The sequence below is a fragment of the Aethalodelphis obliquidens genome, unplaced genomic scaffold (assembly GCF_003676395.1).
Source record: "Aethalodelphis obliquidens isolate GAN/ISIS:26980383/991018 unplaced genomic scaffold, ASM367639v1 scaffold41, whole genome shotgun sequence".
Taxonomy (NCBI): Eukaryota; Metazoa; Chordata; class Mammalia; order Artiodactyla; family Delphinidae; genus Aethalodelphis; species Aethalodelphis obliquidens.
Genome location: NW_020837985.1, coordinates 16,243,161 through 16,265,358, shown reverse-complemented (window position 1 = coordinate 16,265,358; position 22,198 = coordinate 16,243,161). Strand labels below are relative to the sequence as shown.

The following is a 22,198-nucleotide window of genomic DNA, read 5'->3' as shown; positions in this document are numbered from 1 at the left end:
GGATGGGGAGAGAGCGGGGGACAGAGGGAGGGAGAGAGGGAGAGTCAAGAGAGGCAAATTCCTGGTGTAAAGGGCAGATAGGCGGAGTGGAGGGCATCCGGGCATGGGGAGGGGTGCGGGGAGGGGTGCGGGGAGGGGTGCGGGGTGGGCAGGTGGAGTGAAGAGAAGCTGCTGTTGCCCTCCGGCCTGAGACCCGCGTCAGGGCCAGGCTTGGGTGCAGGCGAAATGAACGTTCAGTTGTGCCCAGATGGCCAGCACGGTGTTGTCACTCCCCTACCTGCGGGCCGGTCTTCTGTGAGGGCGGATGATAGGAGCAGCATGTGCCCCGCTGCCACCACCCCTCAGTCCCAACAGACGGTCCTGTGATGGCTCTGGTCCTCTCTGAGGTCCACCCGCTCCAGGAGCCTCTGCCAGGAGCCCTGCACCCACCGTCACCGCCCCTGCAGGCCTGGCGCACAGCAGGCACCGCGTCGATGGGCCAGTGAGACCAGCGGAGCAATTTGCCTGGACTGAGGCTGCCTTGGCTTCGAATGTCCGGAGCAGCCCATGCCCTTGGCACGTGGTTCAATGCCACAGCCTGGACTCCGGCCTCTGCCTGTCCTGCCTCACTCTGCTGTCCCCCTCCTCTGGCGCACGCCTGGAGGCAAGTAAAGGTGGTCTGGGGACCCTCCCCAGCAGGCTCCGGGGGCTGCTCCCCCAGGTCCTCTCAGGCCCCCGCAGCTGTCGGGAGAGTGGATCCTGGGTGCCTGCTGGGGTTTGGGTTGGCCCCTGTCCTAAGGGGGACCGGACGCCCAGGCCAAAGCCTGATGCAAGACGCGGGACTCTGGAGAGACTCAGGACCAGGGAGGGGCAAGGACGGGAAACTCCAGGGAGACTGGGCCAGGAGAGCGTCTGGCAGCCGAGGGCGGAGACTGCTGGGGGCTGGCGAGGGCCGGCGTGGGGACGGGACTCAGGGTTTCTGGGGCTGGCCGAGCAGCAGTCCTGGACCCAGCGTGTGACCCAGGCCACACCTCCCTCTTAGCCACTAGGTGGTGACCTGGGATGGGCCCCAGAAGGCTCCTCATTCCCCAGGGCCGGGGTCCAAGAGTGGACTTTCTGTCCTCCCAAGTGCTTGCACCCACCAGCGAGCCCCAAGCCTGTGTTCAGGCGGCCCACCTGGGTGTCCAGCTCCCGCCCCACCACGCTGCAGGCTCAGCCTGTCCCGTCCTCCAGGAAGCCTTGGTGGCTCACGTCCCTGTCCTGGCTGCTCCCACCGGCTCTCAGGGTCCCATCACCAGCCGGCCTCCCCTTCCTCTCCTCTGAAGAATCAGCACCCCAGCACCTCTCCGTCCCTCCTCTTTCCTGTCCGGGACCCCTGCCCCCCCACCCCCCTCTGGCGCAGAGGCTGCCTTTAGGAGAGACTGGGGTAGAGTCTGTCAGCTGCTTCCCCTCTACGGGTTGGGGGACGCTTAGCCTGGAAAGGATCTAGAAGGACACAGGAGGTAAGGCGTGGGGATGGCAGATGAGGACAACTGCGAGGGGACGGGGCCCCTGAGGCCACCACCACCCACCATCTGCCACCCAAGGAACTCGCAGTGGCGGAGGGAGGAGGGAGCTGCCGGAGGAGGAGGGAGCTGTCGGGGCGGGGCGCTGTCTTCTGCCTCAGGCTGACTCCCGTTGGGGCGGGGTCCACATGGCTCCCGGAAAGCATTCTGAGCAACACCTCCTCCGCCTTCCTGGGCCGGCTGGGCCCCACTCCCCCGTGGCGGGCTGTCCCCATCCCTAGTCGGGGTCCCTGCTGACTGGGAGGGCGGCTGGGGCTGTGGGTGTGGGGAGGGGGCAGGAGAGGAGCCCTCCTGTCCCCTGAGCTGGGGGGAGGGGTCTGAACTTGATGGTGCTAAGATTCTACAGTGTAAAGGCAGGTTTCCAGACCAGTCAATGTAGGTTCTGTGTTTTAAATTCCGGGAGCCAGTGCTTTTTCATCAAGCAGTGGTGCCCAGCCCAGGCAGCCTCTGGGCATCCAGCCTGAGCCCGACTTCCAGGACCCCTGGGCCGCACACCGCCCCAGGCCCGACCACCCTCTGGGAGAGCCCCGGGGCTGGCATCCCTGGGAGGAAGTTTCTGGAGCTGCACAGCTGGGAGCTGACGTGAGCAGTGCCAGCTGGGGGCTCGCTTCCGACTCTGCTGAGGCCTTATTTGGAGGTGCTTCCGCTCCGAGTGGGGCAGCGACTGGCACAGTCAAGAGTGTTCAGAGACACCCCTCCTCTCCTGGTTATTTTTAGGGCCTGACAAAATAACTCGGGAGCTGCTGCTACCCACGCGCGGAGACGCATGGAGTCAGACTGCGGGCCCAGAGGGGTCTCAGCAGCTCAGCCCTGCTCCCCACACCGCTGCGGGGGAGACCGGGCCTCTCTGAGCAGACCCGGCCAGGAGAACGGACGCCCCAGTGGGCAGGGGTGCAGCAAGCGGGACGCATCGGAGGACGTCCTGCAGGGGCCAGACTCACCCCCACCATCTCCTATGGGTCTGCAGGGAGGGGGCTGCGGAATTCCCGCTCTGCGGGGCGTGAGAGACCTCCCCGGCCGCAGACAGCAGGTGGCAGAGCTGAACCCTCACTTCCCTGACTGGTGCACTCTGAGGTCCGGGGGCAGCTCCAGGCAGGGCCTTGATGCCCAGGGCCTGGGAGTGAGAGGATAATGCCTTGAGCCAGGACACTTGTTGGGGCCTGGGAAGGATGGCAGGCAGCTCAGGACTCCAATTTTACGTTTATCAGAAAGAGCGGCCTGGTCGCCTCCCAGGGCGGCAGATGGCCGAGATGTGGCACTTTCCGGGCTTCTTCAGTGGGACCCCAGCTGCCTTGTCACCTTGGGGTGTCACACAGCGAAGGTGCAGGGAGATGGCAGCTCTCCCAACCCTACATTCTCCGACACAGGGCCTGGTTTCAGGAGGTCACAGTGAGCTGGGGACGGATGGAGCAGGGCTGGGAAGGACACTCCCAGCTAGTGGAAGATTCTGGAACAAGTCCTGGAGCATGAAGCACACGTGGATTTGCTGTGGGAAGCCTTGGGGGTTCCGTCTTTCCTCTTGAATGAGACCTAGAGGAGCCAGCAGAGGCTGTGGGGTGCCCTACTGGTGGTCACAGAGCAGCCCAGACGGCACTGAGGGACTGGTTGCCAGGCTGCGGGGAGGGTGAGAACTGAGTGCATGTCATCTAATGCGGACATGAAGCTTTCCCACTGCGGCATGAATTTAGACCACAGGAAGGACTTCCCGACAGCGAGTGTGTTTGTGACTGCGTTGGGGCCAGGAAGTAGGCACGGAGAGGCGGGTGACCAGGTTTGGCCAGAAAATGTCTCTACCTGCCTGGAGGGAGGGCCGCCCCAGGGAAGGGTGGGGGACTTCTTGGGTCTCCCTCTGCTCCTGCACTGTTGGCGTCGGTGACACGAAAGGGAGTGAGCAGGTGGAAGCCAGGTGAGGAGCTGCCTCCCGTCTCAGGAGTGTGGGTGCTGATGGAATGCCAGCACCTGGCAGCTGCCACTCCTGGTGGCTCCACCCCCAGGTGACTCAGAGGCTCTAGTCACTGTCCTTATGCATCCCTCCTTCCACCTACCAACCCATTCACCCTCCACATGCTCCCAGTCTATGGGCGTTGGGGACAAGGTGACCTGGTGAGATCCTATTTTCAATCCCAGAAGCCTCACCATCAGCAACATAGATCATGGTGGCTGCCATCTTAGGCATAATCAGCACCAAGATCACTCAGCACCATCACTACTTCCATCTGCAGCTCCACCATCACCACCATCACCACCACCATCACCACCATCACCACCACCATCACCACCACCTTCACCACCACGACCACCACCACGACCATCACCATCACCATCACCACCACCTTCACCACCACCATCACCACCACCACCACCACCACCACTACCACCATCAGCAGCATCACCACCACCAGCATGACCACCAAGACCTGCAGCTCCATCCACAGAACTGTTACCACCACCCTGGGCTGCACATGTCCCTGCTCGTCATGGTAACCACACCACACTTAGCCCCCCCCGCCCCTTGGGCATGGTGGTGCTGCTGATGGCAGATGAAGGGTAGCAGAGGACGTGTTCTCAGCTTCACCAGTGACAGGTGGCGTGGCTGCCCTTGGGTAGTCTACCCATTGAAGGGAGGATCCAGGAATTAGAACCAGGAGAGCTGGGTTCAGACGCAGTCCCACCCTCACTACACGTGAAGCACCGGCAGCATCCCCTCGCCGCCATGAGTTTCAGCTTTCTCGTCTGCAGATCCATCAGGACCAATGCGCTTGTCCTGCGTCGGGAGCCCAGCAGTCTGAACAGCTGGATGAATACAGAGGCAAACCTCAACCTGCAGTGGTCCCTGCCCCAGCTCTGAGCACCTCACTGTCTCTGGCCCGGAATGCTGCCCAGCACAGGGCTCACCACCAGAAGGTGATGGAGGACCCGAGGCAGGGCCCGAGGGTTTTGGCAAGTCTTGTGGGAACATCCCTGGCAGGCTTCTTGCAGTGAGAGCAAGAGAGCAGAGAGCAACTTCTGTGACTGGTCACCATGCCAGGCTGTCACAGAGCATTGAACCGCTGTGAACGTGGGGCCCAGGCAGAACAAAGTGTGTGGCCTATCTCAGAAAGACACAGTCTTCTTGCAAAGAGGACCTAGGATGGAGGGGAAATTGGAGTCTGGTCACAGAATGATTCTGACCTGGTCACACCCTGAGCCCTGACCCTGGTCCCACTCTGAGCCCTGACCCTGGTCACATGCTGAGCCTGACCTTTGGTCCACAGTGAGCCCTGACCCTGGTCACATACTGACCCCTGAGCCTGGCTTCTCACTAAATCCTGAGGCTGGTCCCACGCCAAAGCCCTGACACCAGCGGTTCACACCACCGGAGTCACTCCTTTTGGAGGCAGGGAGTGTGTGGTTTGGGTGCCTCTTGTCTTTTTTGTTTTTCTTTCCGTTTTTCTTTTGCACGTGGTGCTGGGCATGAACAGGGCAAGGGAGGTCAGGGAGCTGGCAAGACCTCGCACTGGTCACTCCAAAAGGACGGTGGTGAGCCCTCTGAAGGAAGCCAGCCTCGCAGACCCTGGCCTGGTGCTCTGTGCTACCTTAGCAGAGGGCGTCGCTGGGGGCTCGGGACATCGTCCACCTGGACCCTCTGCTCCTAGGTACCCTCTGGCTTCCTTCTGTAACAGCCAGAGGACGAGGAAGCCAGCGCAGGCCACGGCCCTCATCTGAATACCCCAGACCAGATGGGCTTGGGTTTAGAGCTAGTACGGCGCACGTGTGAGATTTCACCGAACACCCCAGGGGGAACACGCTAAAATGTGCATGCGTGCATTTAGTGGTTCAAATGAGCTATAACAAGCTTCAGTTTGGGTCAGGTCTTGCTGCCAAATCTCACCGATTTTGGCTTTTTGAAGTGTTGAGAATTGGACTCAGACACTATGTGCCCTCGTGAAGCGCTGGTTCCCGAGCGCTGGCCGCGTGTGACCGGAGGCTTAGCATCACGTCCTCCTGCTGCTGCTGCTGTGGCCACACTTCCCTCCCTCGCTGTTGTCCACTCATGTAGGGCCACTTGTGGTCACTCACGGTCACGGTCACTCAGCCCCTCCCAGGCATGCGTGGTCACCAGTGTGTCTCTCCATCCTCGGTCATTCGTGATCACCCGCGGTCACTGTGGTCACTCACGCGGGAGGCAGCACCCAGCGGGCCCCTCCCCGTCCCATCTTCACCTGCTGGTGAGGACTCTGGATGGGGGGTGGTCACAGGCGCATCCACGCCCGGCGAGCTTCCCTCAAGCTGAGCCCTGAATGGGGAGAGCAAGGCCGCCATGGGAACCCCGTGCCAGGCAGTGCCCCCGGCCTTTCTGCTGGGCCTGCCATCGGTTTCATCTTGGATCACACGGTTGGGGGCCCATAATCTCGGGGTGCTGGGCCTCCAAATGGCCCACCTGCACACCTCCTCTTTGGACAGGCGGCCTCTGTCTGTTGCCTCTCGGAGCCCAGGGGTTCTGTCTGGCTTCCCCGGGTGGGGTGCACAGCCTGAGGGGAGGGGATCTGCATGGCCGCCCTCCACCCCCAAGCCTGGAAGTTCTCCAGCCAGCTCCCTGCGGCAGCTCCGGCTGCCCCCTGCTGGAGGCACGGAGAGGCGGGATCCCGCACTTGCACTCTCTCGGCGAGCATTTCAGAGCTCAGGCTCAGAAATGGGCCTGACCGCAGGCGGGGCGCGGTGCCCACTAGGCCTCCCCAGCGCCCCGGGACCCAGGGACCGAGGTCAGCAAAGACCACCCCCAGCCTGCCAGGGTGCTGGCTTGCGTGCTGGACAGAGGAGGGCCACACAGTGAGGACGTGGGTTTTTAATCCTTTTTATTGAAGAAAAGAAAAGGAGAGAAAAAATAGATTCCCCACCCCTGCTTCTTCCCGGAGTGGGCTTCTGGTCCTGCCCCTGGGGTGGTGTAGGTGGGAGGGCTGTGCTCTCCGCCTGGGTCTGGGGAGGGGCCCCTGGGCCCTGGAAGGGTGCGGGGGGGCTGGCTGCTTCCCGAGGGGTGGGGGGGTCTAAAAAACGGTGCCAGGCTGGCCAGGCCAAGCAGGCTGGTCCTCTGCTGCAGCAGCTCAGGTGGGCACCCCAGGGATGCTGGCCGCACCCGGCCTGGCCATTGTCCACGACGGCCTGCCCGCCCGCCGGGGCTGGGCCGGAGGAGGGCAGAGTCTGAGGCACCTTCGGGCCTCTGGAGCCCTGTGCCCACCGGGGCCGCCGCCTCCTGTCCCGTCTGGCTCTGGTCCCAGCACTGCGGGCCTCTGCCTGGCCGCCGTCCGAGCGCCCTGAGGCCGGGGCGCGGGTCTTGCCCGCCGCCCGTGAGCGTGTCTGTGCCCATCCTGTGGCAGGAGCGGGCAGAGCAGCATCCCTCCTCCGTGGCCCGGTGCGTGGCCGCCGCCCGCCCGCTCAGACCTCGGTCTGGAGGTCGATGATGTCCTGACCCACCAGCGGGATGGTGGCGCCTGACTTCTCCCACTCCACGCTCCGCAGCTCTAGCGGTGATGGCGGCAGCGGCTCCAGCTCTTTCTTCACCCAGGCGGGGGGCCCGTGCGCTTTTCGGAGACTCTCCCAGGGCCGCTTGTTGGGCGTCTGCTGCTTTTCTGGCTGCTGGCCGGCGGGCAGCGGAGGGGGTGAGGGCCCCGACGTAGAGACACAGAGCAGAACAGATGGGGAGTGGAGAAAAGAAGGCGGATAGTGAGGAAGGGACCAGACAGGTAGGTGCGGGCGGCAAGGAGACCCCGGCACGGACGGGTGAGCGCAGGCGCAGAGCCTTTCCTGGACCGCGCGAGGGTCGCGACCCCTGCCGTTGGGTGAGTCGGGCTGGCCTGCAGGGAAGGGCAGCTGGAGGCCGCCTCCCACCCAGCACCCCTCGCTTGGCTCTGAGTCCAGCTTACCCAGGCTCCCCCAGCCCAGCCACAACCCAGCTTCTAGATGGCCCCTGGGACAGACCCATCCACCTGCCCTGTCCCTCTAGGGTCTAGCATGGGCTGGGTCAGGCCAGTCCTTGGGAAAGGTTGAGTGAACGAACAAATGAATGAACGAAGTAGGGCCGGAGGAAGGAGACGAGCTTACCTACGGGCTGTCCCACAGCCCCGCCCAGGCTCCGCCCCTAAGACCCTGCCCCCCACCCCTCCCCACCCTCAGCCCCGCCCTCCAGACCTTGCTGTCCGGGCCCAGCGGCGCATCCTTGTCCTTCTCGGCGGCGTGCTGCAACTTCCGGTTCAGGTCCTGGAACATGTCCTGGTGCCGCTTCCGGGTGTGCATGATTTTCTGCAGGGGGAGGGGCGGCGGTCCTGAGCCAGGAGAGGGGCTGCCCTGCCCTGCCCCCGCCCAGCGTAGGCTCCTGGGGACTGGCCTCCCCGTCAGGGCAGGGTCCTCCTCCCCAGCCCCTCCCTGCCTGTTGGAAGGCCTGGGCCCAGGTAATCGGGACGGGGCACACCAGGACCCACCTCGAAGTCCAGTTCCGCATAGCGCGATTTCCGCCGCTGTGGGGAGAAGGGTTCGTGCACGCTCGCAAGCAGTTCCCCAAATCCCCCAGCCCACAAGCTCCTGCCTGAGGATGAGGGAGGCCAGGGCCCCTCACCCCTGCCCACCCTTGGTCCTGGCAGACACACCTCTGACTACACTGAAGCTATCGGTCTCAGTGCCCAAGCACCCTGTAGGCCAGCCCTGCCCGGAGACACCGGGAGCCCAGCCGGGGGCCCTGGAAGAAGAGGGTGGATAGAAAGAAGGGCCACTGGACGTAAGGAAACAGAAGCCCAAGGACCCAGAAGGCAGGGGCACCCTGTGGGCGAACCCTCATTCACCTTCTGTGCCACCCTGAGGCCAGTGCCAGGGCTGGGCAAGGGTGTCCAGCTCAGGCGGCCCAGGACACGCTCCCAGGCACAAGGACACCTGGACACAGGGCCGTGGCACTGCTGGCCGGCCACAGAACTGGTACCCGGGGCTGCATTCACCAGAGGCCATAAGCCAGGAGGTGGGAGCCCAGCCTGGGGAGGGTGGGGCTCCCCGAGGGTGCTGGGCCTGGCTGCTCCCCACCCCGCCGTCTCCGAGCCCCTGTCCTACAGGCTGAGCAGGGCTCGGGGGTCAACTGCAGGTTTTAGGTTGGTCTAAGGGAGCCTTGCTGCCGCTGAGTGCCCAGCCATGGAAGGAACTAGACTCAAGCCGCTTCAAGGCTAGCTCAGTGTCCAGGCCGAAAGCTCTCGAGCCCTTAAGTGATGGGTGAGACCACCACCGAGGGCGGCCACCTGACAAGTGGCCATTTCAGCACAGGCGCAAGCTCCCAGTCACGGTGGCCCAGCAGGCCCGGCGGTGCGGGGAGCGTGGCTGGAGAACAGGTAGATGCTGCCCCCTCCAGGCAGAGCCCTGCCACTCGCCCGCAGGGGAAGGGGAAGGGGAAGGGGAAGGGAAGGGATGGGGAAGGGATGGGGAAGGGGAAGGGGAGGGGGAGGGGAGGGGGAGGGGGAGGGGAGGGGAGGGGAGGCAAGTCCTCCCCTACACAGGCCTCAGGTTCCCTTCCTGCCAACAGGACTCATTCCAACAGGGGTGATGCCGGCCCCCGGGCTTCCCAGGCCTGGGCTCCTTGAGGGTGGCTGCCAGCCCCACCTGTGGAGCCACCGCCCAAACCCACAGTGCCCACAACGCACCTGTCCCTTGTCCACTAGCCCCCAAGGCTGCCCTTACCTCCAGGGAGCTCGCGGACAAGGTGGAGACGTTCTCATTCTTCGTCCCAGCCCCCGTGCTGGGCCCCGGGTGGGCAGCGGGCTCCCCAGACTCCCCCAGGCTGGGGGGCGCTGACTCCAGGGTGGGGGGCGGGGGCAGGGGCTGCTGAGGGGGCGGGGGCGGCGGGGGAGGGGGCGGGGGCGGCTGGGTGGGGGGCGCCTCGGGGGGCTGGCGGGAGGGCGGGCTGCGGGCGGGGAGGCCGGCGTCGGGCGCCATGTTGAGGTGGATGAGGCGCGTCTGGGGCATCTGGTCGATGTGGATGCTGTACTTGGGCTCCTCCTGGGGCTTGGGCCGCAGCACGGCTGTCGCCGTGGGCAGGATCACGTAGCTCGTGTCCAGGGCCTTCTCCTGGGCTCGGCTCAGCTCCGAGTCCAGCTTCTTGAAGATGTCCCCATCGCCGACAAAGGACGACTTGGGCACCCTGTCCTTCTTGAGGGTCAGCGAGTGGTTGGGGAAGTCGGGCAGGGGGCCGCCCGGGCAGCGGGGCGAGCCGTGCAGGTGCAGCTTGGACACGTTGGCCGGCAGGCTGTTGAAGTTGGGGGGCGCCTTGGCGTGGGCTAGCTTCAGCTTCTCTTCCTCGGGCAGAGGTGGTCGCTTGAGCGTGCCCGTGATGGTGGCGGTGCGGCAGGCTGCAATGTCTTTGTTCAGCACTGTAGGGACAGGTGAGGGGGGTCAGGGCGGCCGGAGGCGGAGGGGCTCCGGGTCCCGCTGGGTCTGACCTGCCGGCAGCTCTGGGCACCCGCCCTGTGCTCGGTGCTGCCGCAGCTTCTCTGTCCTTTCAAACAAGGCTGGGACGCGGGGGCGCCTCTCTGTCCTCTCCACAATCCACGAGAGGACAGATGACCTCCACCCACAGTAGCTGGGAAGGGCAAGTGAGAGGCGGCCTGGGCCACCTGGAAGTGTGGGGACCCAGCCCCTCACTGCGGGCGGGACAGCCGTTCCCGGGGGCCAGCCTCTCTTCTGTTCAGCAGTGGGGACCCGGCTGCCTGGACCTCCGACCTGGGCTCAGGCTTGCCAACCGCCCGGCTTGCCCCTGCCAGTCAGTGCAGTCTCCACTGGCCCACAGAGGGCCCAGAGCTGCAGTCCACAGCCCACTCGGGGCTGATCCTCTGGAAACCCTCTCACGCTGGCACTGCTGGGTGGACAGGCCCCCATGTCACACCCTCGCCCGGCCTCCAGAGCTCACCAGCTGCTCCCCGCGGCCCACCTCCTCAGCACACACCCTCCGAGCTGCCCAGGCCGCTGGTCACTTGCCCGCCTCCCCGATGGCCAGAGGTCTCGGGCCCCTTCTCTTCTCCACCCTCCGGATGCCAACACCAGCACCCAGGTCTGCAGTCCTGCTCTGCCCCCAGTCCCCGTGGCCCAACGAACCTACCATCTTCCCTGCCAAACCTGCTTCCCACCCCTCGCATCAGGGTCAGGGTCAGGGTCAGGGTCAGAAAAGGCTCCCTCCCTCGCTGCCTCTCCCTTGTGTGTCCCTTCCCGCCGGCTGTCTAAGTCGGAGCCAGTGTCGAGCCCCGTGGGCCTTCCCTGCTCAGATCCAGCTGCAGGAGGCCTCCTGTGTGCTCGCCGGGGCCCCCAGCTGCCCCGTGCCGGTCCCTGCCTTCTCTCCACCCAGCACCACCCACCCACAGCTGCAGGCCGCTCACTCCTCTCGAGCCCAAGGGCCAGGCTGGGCCATGTTACTAATGACGAAGGAACTGGAGGCTCAGAGAGGCCGGTACTACACAGGGCTGTGTCCAAGCCCCCAAAGGCCCCTAAGTCTTGGGGTCACCTCTCCTCTCAGGGAGGTTGGCTGGAGCACACAAGACTAAGATGGGGCAGGAAGGATGCTCTGTTCACCTCCTGTCCAGCCCAAGCCAGAGGTCACCTCCTCAAGGAAGGCTTCCTGGGGTCCACCTGGCAGCAGCAGACACTCCCCACCCAGGGCTGTAAGCCCCTCCCCATGGCTATCTCTAGGAAACATGCTCCACAAATATCTGACAGAGCAGAGGAACCCAAACCAGCTAGTCGTCCACAGCCCCAGACACGGCCTTCCACTGCCGCAAACGCCAAAACCAGCTAGTCGTCCGCAGCCCCAGACACGGCGTTCCACTGCCGCAAACGCCAAAACCAGCTAGTCGTCCGCAGCCCCAGACACGGCCTTCCTCTGCCGCAAACGCCTGACTCATAAGAAACGACGCCTGCCAGCTTCCTGCTATTAGGCGGTTGATTCCCTTTTTGCACTTTCTTCCAAGAAGCTCATGGCTAGCCTGGGGCTCAGCAGCGGGTCCTTCTCACTGCTCTCCTCCTGCTTCCACTAACGGCCCCCAATCTGAAAGCTCGACCAAACCCTCTTCCATGGCTGGAGTAACAGTGAAGAAAAGGAGGCAACACAGAACATGGGCCCTTGAGGGAGGGCAGGCAGGGTGGGGGAGGCGGGGCAGGGGGCAGGGCAGCTCCGGGACTCACAGAGCTGGCCCAGCCTCACGGTCCCTACAAGGAGGCTGGTGGGCTGAGGGCTGGGGCGTGCTGAGGGAGAGGAGAGGGCCAGGGCTGGGGCGGGGGAGGCCCCAGGTGGTTCCTTCCAGCGCTAAGGGCTCCACCACCACTGGACGTGCCGCGCACCTGCCAGGCCTGAGCCCCAGGACAGTCTTCTGCTCCTGCCCCCACAGACCTGCCGGCAGCCTCAGGGGAGCGGCTGGGGGATGGGAGGCATGGAGGTGGTTGGCGGGGGTGGGATGAGGACAGACAAGCAGACAGACGCACGGAGAAAAGAAAAGGCAGGGGGCCCGGGGAAGGGCCACCTGTCGCTCTCACCTGTCAGGCGCTCACCTGATCTACAGGCCAGATCCACATCCTTCTCGAAGTCGGTCTGCAAGGCAGAGACGGGGCAGAGTGAGCCCGAAGGCTGCCTGTGGGCTGCGGGCAAGGGCCGCCCTGGAGCTGCAGCCATGCCTCGGAGCGGCGCGTATGATGCCGTGTGTGGGCGCGTGCGCGCACGCTCCTGAGGGCCGAGGGTGCCCACGGGCTGACGTGTTCACCCACAGCGAAGCCCCGTGCGCCGCGTGTGCACAGCTGTGGGCGTGTGAACGTGCACACACGTGTGAGCACGCGCTCCCTCCAGTGCATTTGTGGATTAGGCAGAGCTCACTCATGCCCTTGGCCTCGAGTCCCTCCAATGGGACGGGGCACACAGAGGGCCCCATGCCAGAGGCCCTGCTGCCCAGGCCACCACCACCCACTGATGTGCCGGGAGGGGGGGCCTGTCCCACATCACCCCTTTGGTCCTCACCACAGACCTGGGGACGAGGAAATGGAGACCAGCTGGCCCAGCAGAGGCAGAGTGGGGTTGGGACGCAAGTGTCCAGTGCCAGGGTGGGACCAGCTACCCCTGGAGCAGTGGCTGTAGTGCCTGCTGCAGCACCTGCCCCGTCCCAGGCTAGGAGCTGGGGGAGGCGGAAGTGGGTGACCTCGGCCCCGCCCTCAGGGAGCTCGGCCAGTTGGGGAACCCAGCTCGGGCCACCCCAGGCTGGAAGGTGGCCTTCTCCAGGGACTGTGGGGCCTCAGGGGATGGTGGGGCCCTCAGTCAAGCCTGGAAGTTCCTTCCTGGCAAACGCAGACGTCAGGTTGTCAGGAAGATCACAAGATCTTTGCCCAGAGGTCAGGGATCAGGCCAGGAGAAGTGTCAGGAGATCCAGAACCTGGCTTCCTCCCACCGTGGGCCCCCGCCTCACCCTTGAAAACGCCTCCCTGAGCCTGGCTGCCGGCTTCTGCCAAGGCCCTGCCTGTGACCCTCACAACCGTCATGAGGTGGCCAGCAACCTAAAGACCGAAGGAGCACCTCCCACCTGTCAGGGGGCACCCAGCGGGCCGCAGGCATCAATGACAGCACAGGGAATTCCCCCAGCACGTTACCAACGTCTGAACAGGTGGCCTGATGGGGGTCAGGGAGGGCTGCCTGGAGGAGGTGACACCTACAAAGTGGGCAGCAGGAACAGACAAGGGTGTGCAGTGCCTGGGGCTGGACAGTGTGTGTAATGCCAGAAGACCAGGGAGTCAGGTCCTTAGAGGATCTGGTTGAGGACGAGGCCATGGTGGGGTGGGGAGTGAGTGGACAGGCTAGGGCCCGTCCCGGGTGGAGCGCAATGAGAAGTCTGGAAGACGTACAGAGTGGGGCAGGAGCCGAGATGAGGGCCGGATACCCAGAGAGTGGTGTCTGGCCAAAGGGCACAGCTGGTACCAGGGGGTAAGCTTGGGTGGACGCCAGCCCCGCCCAGATCCCTCGTCACCTGGACCCTGCCCATCCTCAAACCCTGGACTGGGGACTTCACCTCGGCGAGCCTCTGTTTCCCCAACCTTAAACTGGGCTTGGAGGTCCTCCTAATTGGGCTGCTGGGGCCTGGTGGAGACGCCCAGTGGGGGTGCCAAGCAGGGGCAGCCTGCGTCCCGGCCCCGAGCCCTACCATGAGCTGGGCGTGGCCATTCTGGAAGGAGCCCCCCGAGTCCCCGTTGCCCTCCTCCTGGCGATCCACCACGCGGCACTTCACAGCGTCCTGGACCTGCGGAGCAGAGCAGAGGCGGTCGATGGGCAGCCCGCCCCCCGCGACCGCGACGGCAGGAAGGGGAGGCTGAGTCCCTCCAGGGCAGCATTTCAGCGAGGGGCAGCCCTGCCCCCCGGACGCACACGGGCCCACGTGCCGTGGGGAAGGGCCTGCAGTGTGGGAGGGGGTGCTCCCAAGAGCACAGGCTCATCAGCGAGCTGGAAAAGGGACAGCGGCTCGGGGCAGCCTTGCCAGCAGCCAGCCTTGGGGCCCAGCCTCTCCTCTGACCTTTGACACCCTCTCTATGCCCGTTTTGGGTGAAAACTCAAAATCATGGAGCTCTGGGCCCCTGATAATACGCTGCAGGCCCTCCTAGCCGGAATCTGCCGTTAAGAGCCCACTGTTGGCCTAAGTGGGTCACCTGGTGTCCAGACCTGTCCTGAGTCACCGTGACCTGCACATCCCTGAACGTCCGGGGCAAGCTGGGGTCAGGTCCCCACTCCCTTATCCCTGATACCAGCGTGCTCCACCAAAGGGAAATGAACAATTACGGCCTCGGACTTTTCAGAGGGGACGGTAAGGGAGGCTCCAAGCGAGGGGCCGCGCAAGCAGCCAGCCCAGAGCTGGTCAACAGAAAGGAGCTGCCAGAGGAGGAGGAGGAGGCCCGTGTATCCAGGGACGCTGCTGGTCAATGCGGGCAAGAGCCACGGGCGGCACCTCCACCTGCCATGGAAGGCGCCGGGCACTGGGGGCAGCAGTGAGCAAAGTGCCCGTCCTCAGGGAGCCGATGCTTCAGAGGTCACCGAGGGAAGCAAAGGGAATAAACGAAGGGGCAGCCTGCTAAGGCACGGAGGGTGGGGTGGGGTGAGCACAGAGGGCTTCCTGGAGGAGGCGTCCTGAGTGAAGGTGGGGAGAGCTGAGAGGAGGGCTCCCAGTAGACCCACCATGGACCCCCGGACTTGGTCCCACTCACCCCGGCCACTGAGCCTGTGCTGCTGTGAGGGACTTGGTCAGAGGCAGGGCCAGGGTCTTGCCGGCCTCAGAGCTCCGGGCACTCAGAGCAAACCCACCACAGGTGTGCCTTCCTCCCATCCTCGCACTTGCTGACCCGGCTGACAAACACCTGCTAAGCCCTTCCACGCGCCCAGCAGGGGTGGGCCTGCACCCAGGGGACGGCAGACGTGAGAGCACGTCCTACGCTGGCCTGAACAGCAGTTGGGGTTCCCCGATGCCTAGCATCCCCACTCTGCCCCCCTCAGGACATCCAGGCTCTGCTGGCGCAGACGAGGACCCTGCTTGTCCACCTGCTGGAACGGTCCATGCCCCCGGGGCCGGCCTCTGTCTGCCCCTCCTGGCCCATCTTCCCCGGCATGGCCGAGCTGGCCCAGGCGGCAGGGCCCCTAAGCGTGGCCCCTGCACACAGGACCCTAGAGCTCACAGAGGGCAGACAGAGAAGTCTGGCCCGCGTGTCCTCTGGCCCAGCCCCCGCGGGCGTGCTTGGGGTCTTTATCCCGACCCCACCTTCTCGTTTCCCGATGGAGCGGCCCGGTGCTCCAGACACCCCCGCGTCCGTGCTGGCACCCGGCAAGCCCTCCCTCTGCACCTCCTGTTCTCGCTCGGGGATCCTTCACCCGACCCCACCTTCTAATCACTTTCCGTTTTCCACCTTCCCTCCTTTCAGGGACACGGCCCCTGTCTGCCCCGTCTACTGAGCATTTCCATTCCTGCTCTTGTAATTCCTACAGGCTCTCTTTCCGTTCTCGGGGTGTCCTTTCGTCCCAGCTGTGGGCCTTGCTTCACAGAAGCGAGGCAGCTGAGAACCACGAGCCTGGGTCAGCCCCCCTCCCGCCCCGTCTGTCCAAGGGGAGCAGGCAGTAGCTGCTTTGGGGGGCTGTCCTGAGACTCCCTAATGCGAGGAGGTCGGGGGCCGGGGGCACGAGGGCGTCAACGTGGGTCTGTGAGGTCGCCTCCTCCTGGGCTGTCTCCGTGGCTCCAGTGCTGGCGGATCCACGGCTTTCCTGGGGAGACTCTCCTCAGGCCCTCAGGACTTGAGAGTGGACGCTCGGGACTGGCTGGACATTTGCAGGTGGTGGAAACGCCGTTTCCACATGAGAAACGTCAGGTCTTCACTCCTCCTGTCTTTCCTGCAATGGGAGCCCCTGGACAGGGGTGGCCGTCTCCCCCAGGTGTGAGCTGGGGGGACACTCAGCTGTTCCCAGCGTGGCATCCCCATCTTCAGCTGTGCAGGCCCCCAGGCCAGGGCCCTGGTGTCCACCCCCTGGACAGGAAGTTCCAGGCAGGGGAGGCTGGGTGGGCAGCGCTGCCTCAGCAGACAGATGCCCAGTCGTCCACTCCAGACTCTCCCTTGGCATCCGGGGACGCTCCGGCCTCATGCCCCTCGGCTGCCCTGTGCTCCCCGCTGCTCTCCCCACGACCCTGAAGCGGGCTCCCACGCGCCGACGTCCAGAGGCGTGGTTTTTCACATTCCCACCCGCCTCACATAGGGGCCCATCCCGAGCCATTGCTACCGGTCAGGGAGCAGTCGGGATGGTTTGGTAAAAACCTTCTCTTGAACCTCCTGGAGAAGCCCAGAAAACGCCAGAACGGGAGTCTCAGGTGCCACAAGAGCTGTTCCCACCTCTGGCGGCTCCCATGCTCCTGGGCCCCGGGAGGACAGAGCCCACCCGCTACCTTGGTCTGAGCCAGCGCGGGGCACCAGGGCGTCTTCTAGAAGAAGCTGTCACCTTAATGAGTGACCATTCCTGGCAGCCGTGGCCACGTGCTGGGCCCAAGTCCAGCCTTGCGGAAGAGTCTGGGCCAAGGAAGCAGCCCCTCCCCACTAGCGGGCCTCCTCCCAGAACCTTCCCGCTGCAGCACGTGGGGAGGTGGCGCCTGGAAAAGGCTGACTGCCCGCCCGTCGGCCCACCTCTCTCCGCAGGATGCAGTGCACCATCACGATGACGAAGCCCTCCAGTGAGTCAAAGACGGCAAAGAGGATCTGGAAGAGGGCGGATCGGCGGTCGGTGACAGCGAGCACGGCCGACATCCAGGTCAGCGCCAGCAGCGGCAGCACCACGCAGGAGCTCCACAGCGAGGCCCTGCGGACGGGGCGGCGGGCGGGCGGCATGAGGGCTGCCCTGGGCCCTGCCACCCACGCCGTGCCCCTGGGAGGGGCCACCCAGGCCGGGACCCGGCCTCAGCCCGACTCCCTCACCAGGGCCGGGGCCGGGGCCGGGGCCGGGGCCAGGGCCAGGGCCAGGCTGCCCGTCCCACCTGGGGCACATCTCCCTTGGGGCCCCACTGGGCCTTCCCTGCCCTGGGCTGCATCCTCTCCTCCCCATCCCCTTAGAGACCCTCTCCCACTCAGTCCTGCTGCCGCCTCTCCTGGGGAGCAGAGTTCTGCCCCAACACCCCCAGCTCGAGGGCTCCCAGGGCGGCTGGGGACTCAGGACGGTGGTCCCAATGGGCTGGGCAACAGTGAGGGTGGGGGTGAGATCTCTGGAAGACGAAGGTTCCTGACTGTCCAGGAGGCCCCAGGGAGCGAGGCACACTGGAGGGAGGGGGGACAGCTGGGGGAAGGGGGAAGAGGTTTCTCCTCCCAGAGCCCTCAGGCCCCCAGCCAGGGGTCCAGGGCCAGAACTGCAAGATGGCCACAGGGGAGGGTGTTTGGTGAGGCCTCTGAGCTCTGGACAGAGAGAAGCGGGGTGGGGGGTGGGGGGAAACCAGAGAACTCCTCAGGGAGAAGGAAGGAAGAAACCTGTGAGGAAAGAAGACAGATGACAGACAGACAGGGCCAGGCAGGGAGGGCATGGGGCGGACAGACAGACAGACAGGAACAGAGACGACAGGCGCTTCCTCCTCTTGGCGGGCCCTGCTCTGCCCTCCCCAGGGGAGAACCTGCCTTTGCTCCGAAGCCTTTGCCCCTTCTTCCAAGTAGTGCTCCAGGAGCACCCCAAGACAGGCATGGCCCTCTGCAGTCGGCCCCTCCCTGCACCGCCTACACACATGGCCACTCTGAGCCTGTCTCCTGGTCCTCACAGCAGGGACACTACGCCAGCCAAGGGGCTGCGTGGGGACAGAAAGCGCACCCGCAGGATGCCTGAAGTACAGTGTCGGGAACCTGCCTGACCCACCCCAACCCCATCCCCGCCGCTACCACCAGTCTCAGGGCCACTGCTGCCTGAGGACCATAGCCAGGGTCAGCTCTGCCCCCCGGGCCGGCGACTGCCTGCAGGGGCTCCCGGCGTTCCTGCCACTATCACCAGGGGGGGCATCGGGACCCCCTCCTCCCTCATGGATCACCCTGGTCAAAAGGAGAGGCAGGAACAGGTGGGACGGAACCTCAGGGAGGCCACCAGGAAGGAGCTGGGGGCACCGGGGCTGGGGGGAGACAGGCTGGTATCCGGCCAGGTCAAGGACCCCCAAACCAGCGGGGCCTTGACCGGGGCGGGGGCAGAGGTCCCCCCCAGACTGTACACTCTGTTTCTCCACCCTCTCCAGCCTGGCTCAGCCACTGAAGCCGTGTCACCCCTGCAACTGGACCTGCAAGGGGCCCAGCCCCATGGGGAACTTCTGCCCTCCCGCCCCTAGGCAGGGCCCTGGGCCTCCACGTCCGCCTCAGCTCGTCTCTGTGACCCGGGTCCCCCGTCCCAGGGCCAGCCCCGTATCTCCTCCAGGACGCAGCCTCTAACCCTGCCCCTCCCAAGGCCTGCCCCAGCTCAGGGGACAGCTCTCCAGCCCCTGCCCGGCGGCTCAGGCCAGAGCCACCGCTCACCCTGAAGCACCCACGCCTCTTCCCTGGGCACAGCACGGGCCCCAGAACTAGACCGCGGACCGCTCTCCTCGCCTCCCCTTCCAGGGCCCTGCTGCCCCCCGGCACTGAGGACAGGCGATCCAGGCGGAGGCCTCCGGGGCGGGGTACCTGCACCTGCGGGCGTTCTCCCCTCCATACCTGCTGTGCCGCACCTGGCACAGGGCCTGAGAGAAGGGGGCCTTCCCGTGACGGCAGCCTGGCCTCAGTGTGCCCACCACGGCGGGTGGGGCGCTGCCGTGTCTCCTCCCTTCCAAAGCAGGCCTGCTCGAGCCGGAGCCTGGACACGGCTCCTCGTGTTCTGAGCAAGAGGTACAGACCCCCCCGAAACTTCCCATCCCACCGTGAGTCATCTTCCCTTGGGCCTGAGGCCTGGCATTTACTGCCTGATGCTGCAGCAGGCTGGCAGATGGCCGGGGTTTGGGGACGGTAAATTATTCAAATTCTTGCAGCCCAGCCTCTGCAGTTTCTGAAACATTTCTGCAGAGAGCCTTGTGGAGGGGTCACGCAGGTCCAGGCGTGACTGCTGGGGAGGACAGGAGGCGGGTGGGGGAGAGGCCCGGCAGCTGCACCACCCGCCCCCCTTTGGAAACTCAGATGCCTCTGGGGGAGGGGCTTTGAGTGTGGATGGGGGCAGGGGGGCGGGCAGGGCCGCTGGGAGGCTGTGTCCTCCACCCCACAGGCCTGCGTGTGTAACAAAGGAGACCCAGGGCGTCTGGGCCGTGGACCCCAGCACGGAGGAGCAGCCCGCCCTCCCGGAGGTTTCTGGCTCCACCGGACAAGTCCCCACCCCGGAACCGTGTCCACCTCTGCTCACTCGCTCCCCGCGGCCAGAATGCCCTCTCCACGGGGCCCCTGAATCCCAGGAAGCAAACAGGAGGGTCCCAGGGGACCTGTGTGTCTGGGGACAAGACGACCACTCTCGGGTCATCTGAGCCAAGGTCCCTCCGGATTTGGCATCCACCCTGGACCCCAGGTCGCACTGGCCCTGCCCTGCTCACAGACCCCTGGTGGCGGCCCGGGCTCAGCAGACAAGCCAGCTGCCCCAGCACGTCCTGTTTCCAAGGTCACGCCTGCCTCTCGCGCTCCCATTCAAATTCGTGACCGACACGCACACGCACACACGCCGCACCCCTGCACACTCATGCAGAGCGCTGCGACCCCAGCGTGACCACACGCTGATGACGGCCACCAGCTGACCGTGTTCTCGCGGCCCGAGGCCTGGCCCGGCTCCCTGCCCTCCGGTCAGTCTGATACCGCGAGGCCCCGGAGGATGGACGGGGGGAGCCTGGCCGGGGAGGGGTGGGGGCAGGGCAGGAAACGAGGTGCCAGAGCATGGGGAGGGTGGGCAGGGGCTGCCTAGGCCCCCTGGGGTGGACGGCAGAGATGACAGAAATGACAGAAAAAGCTTAAAACAAACAAAATGTAACTGAGGCGAGCAGAGCCCGGCGGGCGGGCGGACGGGCGGGCGATGAGCGGCACTAACATGGCGTTACTGGCGGCTTCGGAGGTGGCGGCGGCCGCAGAGAGGGCTCCACACTCGGCACATTTGAGGGCGCGCCCGAGGGGGGCCCGGGGCAGCTGACTGCAAGTGAAATTAAAAGACTGAAACGAAAGCAAAACTGTTCTCGCAGACACGGGGTGGGGGCGGGGGGCGGGGACAGCAAAAGCAACCAGATGGCGTCCAGCCCGAGCCTCCCCCGGCGGGGACAGGGTCCCGGGGCGCTGTGGGCGGGGACGGGGTCCTCGGGCCTCTTTCCACCTGACGCACCCGGAGCCCGGCGGGGGCAGGGGTGGAGAGCGGGGCGCCAGCTCTGTGGCTGGACGCGGCTGGCCTGAGGGCAGGGCAGGGCTGGGACCGTGCGCGTCCACGTCCAGCGGGAGGGTGACACTATCCGCCCACATTCACACAAAAAAGCAGGACATCTGGGCGCAGCCACTGTCCCTTCCCTCTGGTCGGCCCACATCTGGTCTGACCAGGCACTGCCCCCGCCAAGGAGCGAGGGGTTCGCCAGACGGTCAACGGGGGCGTCTGTGAGCTACCTGGGCAGTGGCCTCCCTGCCAGCCCTGAGCGTGTGTGCCTATGCGCGTGGGCACAGAGAGCACGGGGTGCCTCCTGTCTGGGTGGGAGCAGGGCTGCTGCGGCCTCACGGGCGGGTCCGCGCGAGCTTCCGCGCCGTGGCACCGCTGCACCTGGGGACGGGGCCCAACGGGGCAGGGGGCCGCCCGGACACACTGGGCTCTGATTCAGCGCCCAGCCCTGCTCCACCAGCCGCTCCCAGGCCTCAGCCTCCGTCTGCTCGGCTGTGAGTGGGCACAAGACAGCAGACCCTGCCTCTAGAGTTACTGCAGGGAGCAAATGAGACGGTGCTGCGGGGTGGGCGCGCCGCGCCTCACTGGCGCCCTGACCCGCTGCGCACCCCGGGGCCTCCTCCGTGTGTGACCCACTGTTCTGGGAGCACGTGTGGGTGGCAGTGTGCGCTGGGCTGGGGGGGGGGTGAGCCTGCCAATCCCCACTTCACAGACTCAGAGAAGAGGCCCAGAGAGTGTAGGACCCAGGCCCACAGACGGCCAGGACAGGCTCCCAGCCACCGCAGGCTCTCCAGGGTCACACTCCTCCCCCAAAGCAAGTTTCTAACCAGGACAGAACCCACCAGGGACCCAAGGGGAAGGATTCCAGAAGCTCTCGTTCCCGGGGAAAAGCAAGAGCAGGAAGACAGGGGGAGGGAGAGAGACAATGAGAGACAGAGACCAAGCAGGACTGGCACGGAGGGGTGGTGGAGGAGGGGGTGGGGACCCCCACGCAGACACCAGTCAGGGCAGAGGGACAGACAGAGCAGTGGGCAGAGGCGAGGTGAGGACGGCTCAGTGCTGGGGCAGGAGAGAGGGGGCCTGTCCCAGCCCACAGTTGGCCCCACCCGTGATGGCAGGGCCGCCGAGACCAGGGTGCTCCTGTCCCCTGGCAGCCGGAGGAGAAGCGCCCTTCCAAGCTTGCTCCTCCCCCAGGGCTGGGCACCACAGCCACTCAGGACCGCCCACCTGCAGTGCTGTGCGCCCTCTGGCCAGGCACTGCCCTCTCTGAGCTCAGCCTCCCAGGTGGGAGGAACATCTGGCCCGGCCCCTGCACTGTCCCCATGCTGAAGGCATCACAAGGATGGGCAGGCCACGTCCTGGTTCAGGGTCATCCAACCCCACGGTGGGGAAGGGAGAAGCCCGGGGCACCCTCCCCCTACTCTGGTGGGCCTGGGGTCTCCAAAAGTGATCAGTTCCACCGTTTCTGAGAACTTACGGAGGCCCTGCTCTGTCATGGGGCAGATGGGGAAAGTGAGGCACAGAGCAAGGCGGGGCTGGCCACGCAACCCTCCGCGCCTCCGTTTCCTACTTGCTTGGGAGGGGGGTGGGGCTCGAGGGTGGCTGGGCTCTGGGTCGTTTCGACTGCAGGTGGGGCGTGGCGCGGCGGCCCCGTCCTACCCTGCTCTCTCCTTCAGCTTCTTGTCAGTGATGCCGTCCTTGGACACGAGCTTGTTAAACACCAGGATGCCGATGACCATGTTCACCTGCGGGGCAGGGAGGGGCGGCTGTGGGGGGCCCC

At 65.4% G+C, this 22,198-nt stretch overlaps 1 protein-coding gene across 1 annotated transcript in view; it reads right to left on the bottom strand.

Moving 5' to 3' along the window:
- Positions 1–6,446: 6,446 nt before the first annotated feature.
- Positions 6,447–22,198, bottom strand: part of ADGRB1 (adhesion G protein-coupled receptor B1) — a 69,299-nt gene continuing 53,547 nt past the window's right edge. The window contains exons 23-30 of the mRNA XM_027078008.1: positions 22,078–22,163; positions 16,722–16,893; positions 13,718–13,813; positions 12,087–12,126; positions 9,234–9,922; positions 8,000–8,035; positions 7,710–7,820; positions 6,447–7,154 (exon numbers count right to left, since the gene is read on the bottom strand). Of these exons, the coding sequence (XP_026933809.1) occupies positions 6,957–7,154; positions 7,710–7,820; positions 8,000–8,035; positions 9,234–9,922; positions 12,087–12,126; positions 13,718–13,813; positions 16,722–16,893; positions 22,078–22,163 (1,428 nt within the window). The 3' untranslated portion in view covers positions 6,447–6,956. The remainder of the gene's footprint in view (positions 7,155–7,709; positions 7,821–7,999; positions 8,036–9,233; positions 9,923–12,086; positions 12,127–13,717; positions 13,814–16,721; positions 16,894–22,077; positions 22,164–22,198) is intronic.